Genomic DNA, 15,005 nt, shown 5'->3' with positions numbered 1-15,005 from the left:
TTGTCGGACGGCTAAAATATGTCTGGAAACGATCGCGTTCGGCTGCGATTTCTGCTGTACCTGCGCTAAAAGCAGTGTCCGTGTTGCGCTGTTTCCACGAGTTTCGCATTGAACGATTTTATGTCGTTCGGAAAATACCAGGTCATTCGTACCATGTCCAGAGTCACATTTTGCGAGTCGTTTCACTCTCAATTATACAGTTACAACGAGCGTCTTCGTCGTATGCATCGGTTTTGTAATGATCTTGAAATGATCTTTGACTTCAGTCATGATTCCGAATCTGAATTTTGGTGTCCGTGCTTATATATATGTCCGGGAATTATAGTTAATTATGTTTTTGTATAAATGATATTGTTTCGTTAATTACTTGTCCTATTGTATTCAAAACTCTCGTTTTATGATGTTCGTTGTAATAAATAGTATTAAGTTAATTAGTTTATAAAAAAATCTTCAAAACAAATAAATAAATAAAACCGCTACGAATTCTCCGTCGCGTTCGGCTTTTGTGCACGGCGATAATTGTCGTTAGCTAGCAATGTGCCGAGAGTACGTACCATTCGGTTGAAAAACAACAGTTCAATAATATAAACGGATTCTATTACGTAATATTATTCTTTGAATCGATGTATACGGTTATCATGTTGCAAGAAATGAATGGCGTATTATTGTTATTATTATTATTATTATTATTATTATTATATCTTTCGAGAACATGTTTAACCAACAGTTGTCCAAAAATAACGTATTTTATTTCCCGAACTAAAAAATAACGACGGTTTTCGCGTGCGGTTTAAAAAAAGAAACGTATGATTCACAAGAATAAAACGCAATGTTATTGAATCAAGAAAACCGACGAGAACCTTGGTGAAAATAATTAAAATATTTAACGAGCGAAAATCTCGTACAGGTACAACACCCTTCGTTTGTATCCGACACGACGGGGCGGAAATCAAAGGAATTCGATGAAAATCGTTCGCAGGGAATTGCCGCCAACGGTATGTTATTATTAGAGTTAGAATGTTAATGACTTTTGCATTTGTTTTCCTTTGATTCTATACAATGCTATACTAGCTAAAAATTATTTTAATGTTCCCTTCATGCAGAATATTCTAATTTTATTTTACATTTTTAGGCATTTTTTTGTTTTTTATCATCATTTTTCAACATTTTTAAGCAGGGTTTGCATTTGAAAAAAACATTTTGTTTTACGTTATTTACAATCAAAACGTTATACAAATTTTGAGTTTATCGTTATTCAAAATGTAAACGTTATTCAACTTTTGTATTTATTGTTATTCTGAATTAAAACATTATACAATTTTTGCGTTTAACGTTATTTAAAATTCAAAAGCATTTAGATATCTGTTTTAAAAGTATACAGGCCGCAATTTAAAAGTGACAATGACCTTTTTTTGAGGACATAATTTCCCTATTCTGAGTTATAAGTAGGTATTGTATAATTTTATTTATTTTATTTTATTTATTTAATTAAATGGGTTAAATAACCCTATTACATATTATTTACAAAACATACAATTACAATACATAGATAGTTTGTAAAGAAAAGGAAAGAAAATAAAAGATAAAACATTATGATAATAATTAATCTTAAGATTAACAAATAATAATGTTAAATTTAATAAATTGCATAGGCTCTAAGGACTTTATAATAAAATAATAAATATAAAAAAAAAAACCATGATTATTATTTTAAATTTCAACTATGAATTAACTTATATAAAGAAAACGTATGCACGTTAATACTATAAGTATATTAGTATAAAATATAAATATTAAATATTTGACAATAATTAGACAAATACTGACGAGTGACAACTGAACAAATCTGAGCAAACTGAACACCAAACACAATAGTTGACAAATATAACAATAACTTGAACACAATAACTTGAATAGTATAAATTTCGACCGTAGTACAGATAGTACAGTACAATATTATCAGGGTATCACTATTGTTAGCTATTGGTAGAGCTAGGATTTTAATGACCTAAAAAATACACAAAAATGCACTAAAAAAAATGCAAAAATGACCTAAAAACTCTAAAAAATGAACTTAAAAATGACCAAAAAATGTACTTAGATGAGTGAAAAAATTTATTTTTAAAATATTAATTAATAATTATGATTTATGAATAAAATAGGTATAAATTTGACTTGTGAATTCAACCGCTTCCTGGTATAATTATTCTGAAAAATCAATAAAATCATATATTAAAATAAATTAATGAAAAATATGTCATATTTTTTTACCTGTACACATATTATTGCATTGCACAATTAGATGATTCTTAAGATTTTCAAACAGGAAGCTGCGACGGCGGTCAGATAAAATGTTTTTATATGAAGAAAAACTTCGTTCAACGTCCACAGAAGTAACAGGGGCATATTTGAAATGAACCATATCATTTAAAGTTAGGTCTTCCGGAATACCATCTCTACTTGTATTTTCACCGTCCAGAATAGCAGATATATTTTTTAAAACTTTGAACCCATTATTTTTCATCAAAACATTATTCAGTTTGTTTGATATTGTTTCTCCGATTACATTAGGAGCAAGGGACAATGAAGTTTCAATTTTTTTAATTGTATTAATAGTTTCTGATAATAAGACTCCAGAAGCCTCCAGCTTTTTTATTTCTGAAGGAATGAAACTAAAATTAGATTTTATATAAATCAAATTAGCCTCTAAACTTGATTTAGACATAAGTTTTTTTGCTTCTTTTATATTAGTCGAATCATCATGATTTAATTCAAGTACAACTTTTTTTACATAAGAAAAATTCTCACAATAGTAATTTACAGCATCTAGCCAGGTTCCCCATCGCGTGATTACGGGTTCGGGTGGCAATGGAATACCTGGAGCAAGAGTTTTAAACATTTGTGTACGATATGGTGATTTTAAAAATATTTTTTTTACGCAACTTATAAGTTTATTGACATCTTGAAAATTTGATCTTATTTCTTCCGCAACTCTATGAATTGCATGCGCCACACAGGTTACCAACCAATAGCCTATTGGTAATTAAATTATTCTATTAATACCTTCTTATTAAATTTTAAAACAATATCTAATACGGGATCTCCCGGATAGGCCGGATACGAAATAAAATTAATTCTTGGATTGAATAAATAATTTAATACTACTAAGTATTATTAAATAATTGCAAATTAATTATTTCATTTAATGGAATACAATATTTACCGTTTTGCGTTATGTTTTGTTTAATGATATATCATATATTTTGTTAGACGTTACGTTTTGTTTTGTGTTATTTATTTATTTATGTTTATCGTTTTCCGTTATAATTACTTTTACAAATTTCAATCGTTTTTTATCAAATATAATGTTATTATAACGTTTGCAAGCCCTGTTTTTAAGTCATTTTCTTATCTTTTGGGTCATTTTTTTTCAATCATTTCAAGAATTTTTTAGTTAAATAAAAATAATTGATAAATAATAGTAATAATGAGTTGGTAAGAAATGAAGGTGTGAAATTAACCTGTCTCGTACGCCGAGTCAGAGGTTCATTTTTCGGGTAATTAGTAATGTATGATGGTATAGTGAACGGGGAGCAATGTTACGGGTAGGACGCGCATGAACTCAAAGCTTTGAGAAATGTACACTGGACACGTTCGTTCTGTTGACAATATACCATTTTGTAAGGATTCTGTACCAACAAACCATACTAACGCCTGACTGCGCACAGAACAAAGCCTTTAGTGCTTGAAAATTTAAATTCAGACGTGATTCCCATTATAAAACTTAACACCTTAATTGTTTTGCACGTAATATGGTCGATATGTGTTTTAGGGTGAAAGAAAAAGGATAGAAACGAGTGTTTTGTGTAACAATAACATTTTGATAAAATAATAATAATAATAGCACTGTTAGTAATACAAAAGGTTACTACTTGATTATTATTAATATTATTCATTACATTTCTCGGTTGATGATATTTTGCGATCCGTTCATTCTCCAAGAGTGCCAAGACTTTTTGTATATTTTTCTGTAACAAAGTATCGACTGGGCTACCACGAACCAGTCGTCCACCTTTATTGGTGATTCTTTGACTTATCCTTATATACCGTCGAGGTGCATACTTCAAATTTGGACGGGAATCACATGAGGATGACGTGCTGGGAGTGTTGAAAAAAATCGCGATGAGAAGTCGACTTTATCGTCAAAAAAATAGCGTCGACAAGATCGAAGAATGATCGTCTGGACCTGCAGGGTAAAAACCACATTTGGGTGCAGACAGTGGATGGACGATGAAATCATTATCCTTCACGCTGCTGATCGTGGATCGGGATCAGAGAGCGTAAGCTTCGTGGACCCGATAATAAACGAACAAATAGCTTCGTAACATCGATTGTAATCCAACAATAAAAAAAAAAACTATTTGTAATTTATACATATAATTATTGTTATTATTATACATATAATTATTAATGTTATTATTCATATAATAATAATTATTATTATTATAAAATATAGTACATAATTAACCATATGACTTGAAGAATTCGGGCGTTGTGTATAATAAACAGTGTTTACGATGAATTTTTCTCCATTTTGATCGTAACATATGTTCATGTTATATCGAGTTCAAAATCTGTTGACCAAATTATCCAAACGACATTTTTTCAGCAATCTTTTAGCCATAGTATTTGTTAAATTTTTTTTTATATTGCGATATTTATATAATACATTTTTTTTTATATCAAGATAATTCTTGTGTTACGATGCATACACAGAACAAAACAGTTTACGAAATAATTATTTTCGTTTTACCAAAATCCACTTATAATTTTCAAAATTCAACTAGAAATGAGTACGAAGTGAAGATGGATGAACGAAAAGAGAAATGCTTCAATACAAAAAATACTTAACTCTGATAGTTACTAATTAATCAAATGAACGATTTTTATTCGTTTAACGACCAATATGTACAAATGTGTTCGCTGTATACGAAGGTATAAATAAGCATAAACGAAAGTCATTATTTTTTTGCAGACCAGGCCAATAGAATCGGGGAAACGGAGAGTATAGTGAGTATGATCACTTTATGATTTCATACCTATCTGTTTTAATTGTATATCTTGTGAAAATATTGTTTATCAGTTTAAATGTACCAAGAATCGAAAACCTTGAAAATAGGTCAACAGGACGACATTTCTATACACTTGAAAATAAATACCTCTTCCGTAATCATAAGGATTGTAATATTGAAAAATAAGTGCTTGTTTGATGTACTCAAACAAAAATAACCACTCATTATTTGCCAATAGTTGTATGACGTTTAACGATTTTCGACGAGGCATATGAACCGTGTGCACTAAAACTAAATAAAAGTTATAGGTGCACTTAGATAGTAGCTGAGATTATCTAGAATCAAGAGCATTACGAAAATGTATGTCCCGTCTGATATTTGCAAAGAACCAATTACAATACTTTTTTCTATTTTAATTGATTTTTATCAATTTTTCGTTGGGTATTATTTTGAAATTTCTATTAAATTTCAACTGCAGGCTCGTGAGAAGCTGATCGGAAGTTTGAATGAATTCAAAAAACTCAACAGCTGATAGCATTCCAAAGTCATAGTTAATTAAACTGCATTCATCATTGTACACTGGATTTGAATTCCGATCGACCAATAAACGACGAAACGTCATAAATACGTACCGTGCTCGTAGAGTTACCAGCGTATTTCGGGTGGTTAGAAGTTAGTAGATAAGTTAAGCGTCCGCAATAATAATGATAATAATAATAATAATAATAAAAATAAAAATAAATCGCTGCATTATGCATTATGCGGTATATATTTATACGTTTTCTCCGTCTCAACACGTTAAAAACGATGGCGTTTTATTATTATCAGACTTGTTACAGCGGTGCAAAAAAAAAAAAATGTTCAGACGATGTGGCGTTTTTAAAAATAATTTTTCAAGACATTCGATAGTAACACGTCTATTTTTGGAAAAATATTTTCTGCTTCATTGGCCACACCACGACGACGCACGACCAAGACCGTAATACAATGTTCCATTGGTCTTCGTTTTGACGCGCTCTGACCACCTGGACGGAACTGCGTCAGATGAGCAATAATTGCATTAATGTACCATTATATTATTATATTATTCATCATTCGTATGCGATTGATAAATATAGCAAAAGCGCAATATGTCTACCCATTCGATTTCTCAAACATTCGACAGCCCGAGAGAAACACTTTGCCACAGTTCCGATCAAGTTCCAACGTATCGGATGTATTGTGATAACACTACTATTATATTAATATTATATACTAATTAACTGCAAATAAAATCGACTAAATTATTTAAATAATCGTTTACAATCAATACAGTTGATATGCATGTGTTAAAAAGGATACGTTAAAGGAAACGTGGATAACGAGGATCCGATTCTCCTAGTTAACTTTATTTTTAATGAAATTGTATAAATATTCATAAAACAGTGATAGAGACTTCTGGGTCATGTAAAAATACTAGGATCGGGTGAGGTATAGAGATGGGTGAATGGTATTCCTATAATGGTCTTTTGTATTTGAAATAAATGCACAATCGCTCTTTCAGAAAAAAAAAAAAAGAAATCTGAGTGAAAGAGGTCGGGCAAATAAGTTTATATTCCTAAAAACGATTCATATAATAGTAGAATCAGATATCTTATAATTGGCTAATTTTTGTTTTGGTGATTTTTATCGGATTTTTTACAATTAGGTAGGTATATCTAGAAATTTGAAATTAAAATTCCTGTGCGAACATTTAACGTTGCATGAATAAACTATTTGAATTTGTTTGTCGTATATTTTCTCTACACCTAAAATAATGCGTTTATCCATCAACGTTATGTATAATACGCCGTATACATTCATTTTCCATAAATATTTTAACAAATTAATTTATTGTGACTCACAAATTCCCAGTATAGAATTTCATTGTTAAACACTTCACTCAATTATTAAGCATTAAGTTGTGTGGTAAAATAATATATTTATTTAGTTTTTCATGAATATACAACGGCATATGAACTAAAAATGGAAATAATTTGAAAAGCGAAAGTAAATATTTTTATAATTACGCTCTATGCGGTTCATCCAAATTCAAAGTCGCAGTATGAAATATTTTATGAAATGTGTTCAATACCCGCAATTTATATTTGACATTTAAATTATAAATACAAGTGAATCTCTTAATTCACCAGTAATACCAATTCAAATAATAATACGAATCATCGATAGAGTTGATTAATTTTGTTTGTAAAGTAATTTTATTTTTAACCAAATCACTGTGGTATAGTACGTTTAGGTACACGTGGAGAAAAAGAAGCAAAGGCATGTTAATACCATTAGCTCTATTGACCAGATATTAAAATCCTTTAAAATTACGGTGAATAGTCAAGATTTCAATTCAAACAGACATACACATATATAAATATATGTATATTTATGTATATGCATATAATGCAGTAAAATGTGAAAATATAATGTTTAAAGTGGCATTAATACTGGTAGGTATTTGATGATATTACTATATTCGAGGAAAGAAATATCATTGTCGGTATTAATGTATATTCTAAACTATTGTTCAGTTATTTTATGAGTTGAATACAAATCTCTCATAAGATTACTTATCACTGCTATCAGTAAATAGTTCCATAGTTTCAATCGGAATTAAAATTCACTAAAAAATTTAACAACCATTCGGTACACGTTTATCATTAATATTAAGTGGTCCCTATTCAAGATAGATACGTCAAGTGCGATTCTGGGTCACATAAGTAGTTAATGTATGTCAAATAACTCATTCTTTTTTAACGATTGCGTGTTTGGAAAGTACTGACAATTGTCGATTGTAACACTAATGATTCGGGTGTACCTAATTTGGTACATTTTGTCTAGATCGTAAAATTGAATACTGTTTGGACGACCCAAACTGTCCATTTCATCGCAAACCCATGTCCTAGGAGCACAGCTATAACTAAAGGTTGGCTAAACGGGCGGTTGACAAGGGCGCAGCGATGTGAGAGGACGCATTTGAGTTGAATTAAAATTGTTTTATTTTGTATAAAATTAGTGCCAAAACATGATTGGCCGAGAGCGCCACGAAGAATAGATACGAAATTGCCCATCAGACGATAGTCAAGTATAATGCCTTCACGGTATATTTCACTTTTAAACTATTTTTTGTGTACTTTACATTCTGTTTTCCAACCAAACAGTTTAAAATGTTAGTACTATAAAATAACCTGGAAACAAAAAGGTATAAGCCAGTGTTATTTGATAGTACATTTTTTTCATTAAGTTCAAACTTATACACAATACGTACAAATGTACCATAACTGTACGCTTTTACGGATGTTGTACAATATTATTGATCTACGTGTTGTAAGTTAAATAAAATCTGACCTCAACGTTGTACACGACGAACAGTTAGAGGAATGGGGTGAAACATTAGGATTAAAATTTGAACGTAGTATATTGTCATCAGAGTTTAGTGCGTTTGGCTCGGTTTTTAGTTGATTGTGGAAACACAAGGATCGGGTGGAATGTACGATTGCGGATTCATGACACGCACGTGTATTGTACAAATAAAACTAACAAAACGTAGTAATACGGTTCAAGTGAAGTAAAAACGACTGTTGAAATAGTGATAGTAATGGCCAAAGGATGATTAAAGTAAAACGGTTACGCATACGAATTATCAAAATTTCCGCGACGTACAATTCGGTCAAAACGTTTTCTGTTCAAAACATATTATACCTACTATGTGTAGTAGTAGATGGGCCCGGTTATAAGATACCGTATTCTCGAGCCGTTGGTGATCGATCGACGTCGCACTGTACTCGTCGAACCAGGGGCAGCCCTAGGAGGGCAGCCACATTCGCCCCCTCCGCATGGCCCTTTTTTTCTTCAAATTTTTTTTTTATCTTTTATTTAAATCGTACTGGAAAAGCACATGAATGTGAATGCATGTATGAAGTTTGCCTCTCCTCCCCATGTTAAAGGTTATTGGTTAATAAAAGGTAAAAAGGTTATTGGTTTTCATCCAACGGTAACAACAATAATAATTGATGATCCCATTCGACGAATGTTATTGCGTGATGACATAATGCAACCATAGGCGTGCGCACGGGGCGAGCCGGGCGAGGTCCGGCTTGACCGGAATTTTTTCGGGGTCATAGTAAAATTTAAACTAACCATAGTAAAATGTCTATATATATATTTTAATATTTTTGTGGAAATCAATGAATTGTATTCATATCATTTGATTTTAAAGAATTGAAAGTTTTACTTTTAACTTCAAAAATATAAAAATTAGCAATATAAAATACTTGATTCCATGTATGGATATAAATACTACATTGTTTTTAATTTACAACAAAATCTACTACGTCGCAGTGTTGGAAAAAAATTAGGGGTACTGCCTATGTATTGGGGGCACTAATCGTATTCAGACTCGACCGGAAGTTGAAGTCTGCGCACGCCTACGAATGCAACGTAACGTTAACCGAGCGAGACGGCGTTCAAGTCGAAACGATTGCGCCGGGGACTAGTTTTCGTCGACATTGTGGCTTTTCGCGCAACCGTTTTTACGCAACAACCAGCGCGGCGGCAGGAATAATAATAGTAATAATAGTCGGCAACCGACGAGACGATCGCGAACACGACGGTCACCAAGCGTTGAACTTGCGGTCGCCGACGGGACGAGATGCGTTTTGATTTTATTTATAACCGTCGGCGCGCCCGCACGCGTCACGTTCGTCGGACGTTTACATTTTTATTTTTACATGATATATTATTATATACGCGGGCGAGAGAGGGAATAAGAATTAAAAAAAAAAAAGAAAAAAACGGTAATTCTATACCAGGGGCCGGACGTGTCGTCGGGAGCCGGTGCGGCGGCGGCGGCGGACGGGCAGCGTTTCTATTTTTAGCGGAGCCGACCGCGATGCGACACGGCCGCCCGAGACGCCGTTCGACGTGCACAGCAGTGCGCTGGGAGACGCGTGCACGGCCGTCCGACATCCGTTTCTCCGCGCGTTACGACACTTGGGTGCGTGCGAAAAACGAGCGCGCGCGTGCGCCGTCGCGGAGGAGAGGTGAACCGACGAGCCGGTAACGGGCGCTCGAGTGTCCGCCGGCGGCCGCCCCCGCCCCAACCGGAGACCCGATATCGGCGGGCGAGGAGTGGACGGTGCAGATAGATAGAGAGAGAAAAACACCCCGCGAGCGAGAGACATGGCTCATCAACATGAGTGATCTCGCCGACACCATTGACGATCTCATCTGCAGTTTCGAAAGCGATGGTAAGACGATGGACACGTTAATAATGTATTTGTTCTGCTGGGCCCTGGTCGGTTTCGTCGCGCTGGCCGTCGGCAAGTTCGTGTACGGCCGGCTGGTCGGCTTCGCGGGCCGCAAGACGGGCACCGTCCACGCCGCCCCGGCCGCCAAGAACGCTGCGTTGGAACCGGACGCCGCGGCGGCCGCCGCCGCCACCGGGAAACAGCACCATCCGCGGGTCGTGCCGCCCACGCCACCAATCGCGCGCAAACGGTTGGGCTCCAAGTCGGGCCGCACCTCGGCCGCCGTGGCCGGCATCGCGGCCGGCCTGTCCGCCGTGCCGGCCGCCGCGGCCGCCAGCAAGGCGTTCTCGGTCGAGCAGCAGCAGCAGCATCACCACCACCATCGGCCGCCGCCCACGGCCACCGGCAACGACGCGGACGCCGTGCGCTGGACCAACGACGTGTTCAGGTGGCTGTACACCGCGGCCGGCGGCGAACCGTCCGTCGTCCAGTACCTGCTCGGCGAGTGGACGTCCGCGCTCAACGAGTACACCAAGAAATCGTTCGCCGAAGTGAGTGTGTTTACCCCCTCCCCCCACATTACCGAACTGATCCGATAAACGGTTTTTCCGGTTTGTGTGCTAATAATACGTTTCGTCGAAGCTAGTAGTATCCAGCATAAGACAGCATGCATAATTACATAATAGCGGGATAGTGTCGGGATCCTTAGGACTATGATTACCCTTTGAGCCAGCGATTCCGCGGAGCTTTTTTTAAGCACTGTTTTCTCTGGAGATCAAGTTGTATTTGCCCGTGTGTACAATAGGAAACTCAAAAACGGCTTAAATTTAATAATATACTTATGTACACCCGGCCGAGTAATAACTGGAATGGGAATGCTTATTGTATAAAATAATAATATTTATATTTTTTACCAGGATTTTAATATCGTTTGTACACGTGTATCGACTCGACGTTGTTTTAAATAACAATCTATATTATGTCTTATGGTGAAACGAACGGAACCATAAGGACTCTGCTGAACACAGTTTGGTTTAACAATTGTTATGTGTGTTCGGTGCTACTGGTTAGGTTATCGCCCGTCAGTGCACAAACTAACCGACTGAAATATATTGTACTCCAGCATGTTTCCGATCTCTGTAAACAATTATTTCATTACCAACTTTTTGTTTAAGAGTAATTTTATAACAAAGTTTATGTGATTTCTACGAAAAACGGCATTTCATATAGTTATGGAAAATAACTTTTGAATTTTCCATTTCTGTATAATCACAAAACGCCATTTTATGAAAAAAGTTTTTATGAATATTTTGTAGTATCGCAATTGGTAACGATTGGTTTAATAATTGCAGCTAGTTTTGAAAAAAAGGGATACCTATACAGCTGAATGAATTATTATTATAAAAATATTTTACTAAAAGATAATTTTAAAAGGGTTACAAACATTAACCAATAATCGATGTCTCCACGTTTCTCTATCAGTTTTTAATCGAATCATAAAATTTTTGGTAAAAATACGCGAAGTTCAATAAATATTCATCAAGTGTACTGTATCATGACCAATCAATGGTACACCGTGAGGAGTATTGGTACGTTTTGCACGAGCTGACCTGAGCATAGAATAGCATTTAAGATTGATGGATTTTCCAATTAGCGCCCGGGCGATAACGAACCGGTACTCGATACAAATAAATCCGAATTTGATTATGGCTCGGTTTCTTCCGTCATCGCACCCGAGTCGAACGTGATCCGATTATTTTAATAAATTCGCATATTCTTTCAGTGCAATTAAATCCGGTCCTCGATCATATTTATATTGTATACGTTCCGTGGCGTTTTCGTTTCTGCGACGATTGTCGCGACGAAGGTAATCTCTTCGAACGCGACGTTCGTTAGTCATCGTGGTCGACGTTGCAGTCCAATGGGTTCGCCATCGTTGATCTCCCGACGAAATTCGTCCACATTAACCCCGTCGGTTCTTTGCTTGTCTTTCGGTTGTCCCGAGTCCGGAGGGTGTATCCAAGCATATTATTCAGGCACACCTCTCTGCAGTGCATAACACGTATGCGTATACTTGTGATGACTATACGTGTACTGACGAACAGATCGAAGGACTACGTGTTACGTTAGTGCAGGGGCGTGGACGAAGATACTTTAGGGGTTTAAACATTGAAGATATGTGTATGTATTCATTGAAGTTATCGGGCTATTCCTGTACCCGTACGCACATATCTGTTTTTGTTACACTTGTATATTAGTGTTCACCAATAAAACGGTTAGAACTCGCACGGAAAACATTACGTATATTTTGATTTGTCGAAAGGAAAATAACATTTTTACAAACATGTACGATCATGCTGCCGAACGTTTGAAGTACGATGTTTGAAAATAATATATTATAAATTATATTGAATCATGAATATTTATGAGGAACGTTGCAAATATTTCATATACTTACATAAAATTCAAGTGGTTTTTTTTTTTTTTTTTTTTTTTTTACCGCAGTGAAAAGCGATATGAATAAGTCTAGAATATGATTTCCTAAACTATATACAGTATACTATATTATAATAACGCTTTGCAGCGAAAACATTTTTTTTTCCTTTTACTTTTTAGTGAATTTTTATCTTTCATGTTTAAATAACCTAATTTTTGATGATAATAGTAAAAAATAATAAAGTTCAGCATGCAAAATTATAATGTAATTTGCACTAAGAGTCGATCATCAACATCAAATACGGACAAAACCCTGTGATCCTGAACAAATCACTAAAATAAAACTTATGTTTTTCAGTTCTCATTCGGCAAAGCAAAAGAATAATTATTGTTATATTCACATGCGCTTGTAAATTAATTGAAAAACGTTAGTCCGCGCACAAAGAGTGCAATTATTGTAAAAGGTGGTGGAGAAAAAAAAAGCATAATTATAAGAATTGTAATGTGGTGATCCTTTTTATCATTATCGTTATCATACACCACCAAGTACAGTGGATAAATGGTATAGATCCTGGACTATAGATTAAAATAAAACTTTAGTGTAGTATTCTTTTGAATTTTTTTTTTTCATATGATAAAATTCTGTAGTTGATTATTCGATATACGTATCATGTTTGTTGGACTAAATAAAAATGATGATTGTTATTATTATTATTAGAATTTTCATTGCGTTTTTAACGGTCATTTATTTTCATTTTTACTATGCAACACCGCGTCTTGCTCTCGGCTCGGGATCATTCAGAAATCACCAACTGCTACGAGTTCATAATAATATATTATACTACTTCTTTGTCGATTTTGACTTATTATGCGACGATAATCTTGTGTTTATGTCTGAATAATAAATATACGTGTACACACATTTGACGACTCACAGCTGTGCTTTAATTGTGCACACATTTATTTAAGAATATACTGGCGTTTATGATGTCATTAATTAGAAATCGCTTATGTGTTATTGTTAGACCGGACAATAATCTGCTGTGCGTTTAGAACGAAATGTTTTTGTTTTTAAATGCTCGAATGACTACTAGGACTCCATCGAGTGGAGTCGTTCGTCTATTTGCATTTAACGCGGATGTGCAAACAAGTCGGTTTAATGTCTTCTTTACACGTCCCCCGCGTCGCGATACGCTGTTATTGGAAAATTTGGAATCAAAACAATAATTTTTCGGCTAATTACGATCGTTTAAAATCGAAATTTAAAACTTGAATACAAACATATTTTATACATTGTATAATAAAGATACACAGAGCTAGTATATAGTTATGTTATTTATTATCGTAATTTGTATTATATATACGAATATATTATAAACAGATATAAGCTCTAATTTTGGATTATATTGTTTTATTTAAATTTTAAAGTGAATATTGTACTTAAAATAAATATAATACGATGTTGTATAATCTATTGTAAGATTAAAGTACATTTTGTTATAAATATCAAAAATGTAAATATTTGTACTTATATAAATAATTTACGAAAGTAATGCTTGTTCAGTAGTCAGATGTTCAGATTAATGTTGATTATTTTTATCATTCCCGCTGTTATCGTTACTTTTTATTCCTAAATTATTTTTCTAGGCACTGTTGAACAATTTTCGAATTTTATTTGTGTATAATTACGTACAAAGTACAAATTACGATAGTAATTAATATAACTATGTAAAATAAAATGTATATATATATATATATATAGAGGTATATGTACCATTTTTCAAAAGCTAATCGATTTTATTAATAATATAACAATCATAATATTTACGAAGCTAAATATATAAAACCCAATTATTTTTCATGCTAACTATGAAAAAGACGTAATTTCCGATGTTTATACGAGTAGTATTTACCATTTGTATGGGTGAGCACCAGTGATGGATTATGTGCTTCGCGGGTCTGAAGCAAATATGTCAGACGATCCTAATTGGTTACGAAGAATAAAAAAAAAGATATAGACCAGTCTAATATCTCAAACGTGCTTTTAAATTACAAATTAAAAAAAATTTAATTTTTGAAAATTAATTTTGTAAATAATATTTAATACATAATCGTGTCAAATACCTTTTTAAATCACAGTAGAACCCCTGTCGTCCTCCCTCAACTGATCCACTCAAATGCAACTACAATTGATCCAACCATAGTATTATCGATATTAATA

The 15,005-nt window shown here is 34.1% G+C and overlaps 2 protein-coding genes across 2 annotated transcripts in view; one reads left to right on the top strand and one right to left on the bottom strand.

Moving 5' to 3' along the window:
* Nucleotides 1-2,094: 2,094 nt before the first annotated feature.
* LOC112694325 lies at nucleotides 2,095-2,899 on the bottom strand. The gene is made up of 2 exons (XM_025569761.1): nucleotides 2,272-2,899; nucleotides 2,095-2,208 (listed from the first exon to the last, which is right to left on the bottom strand). Exons 1-2 carry the CDS (start codon nucleotides 2,897-2,899, stop codon nucleotides 2,204-2,206), a joined length of 633 nt encoding a protein of 210 aa, XP_025425546.1. The 3' UTR covers nucleotides 2,095-2,203.
* Nucleotides 2,900-10,020: 7,121 nt separating this feature from the next.
* The window catches only part of LOC112694345, a 75,008-nt gene continuing 70,023 nt past the window's right edge, over nucleotides 10,021-15,005 (top strand). Inside the window, exon 1 of the mRNA XM_025569784.1 lies at nucleotides 10,021-10,899. Within this exon, the coding sequence (XP_025425569.1) occupies nucleotides 10,294-10,899 (606 nt within the window). The 5' untranslated portion in view covers nucleotides 10,021-10,293. The remainder of the gene's footprint in view (nucleotides 10,900-15,005) is intronic.

This window comes from Sipha flava, unplaced genomic scaffold (assembly GCF_003268045.1).
Source record: "Sipha flava isolate LNK unplaced genomic scaffold, YSA_version1 127_pilon_pilon, whole genome shotgun sequence".
Lineage (NCBI taxonomy): Eukaryota > Metazoa > Arthropoda > Insecta > Hemiptera > Aphididae > Sipha > Sipha flava.
The sequence above is the reverse complement of the archived record's forward strand: the minus strand, read 5'-3'. Positions and strand labels throughout refer to the sequence as shown.

What these genes read in the sequence shown, in the direction of transcription:
- LOC112694325 (XM_025569761.1), bottom strand. Translation starts at nt 2,899, where the DNA reads ATGTTTAAAACTCTTGCTCCAGGTATTCCATTGCCACCCGAACCCGTA.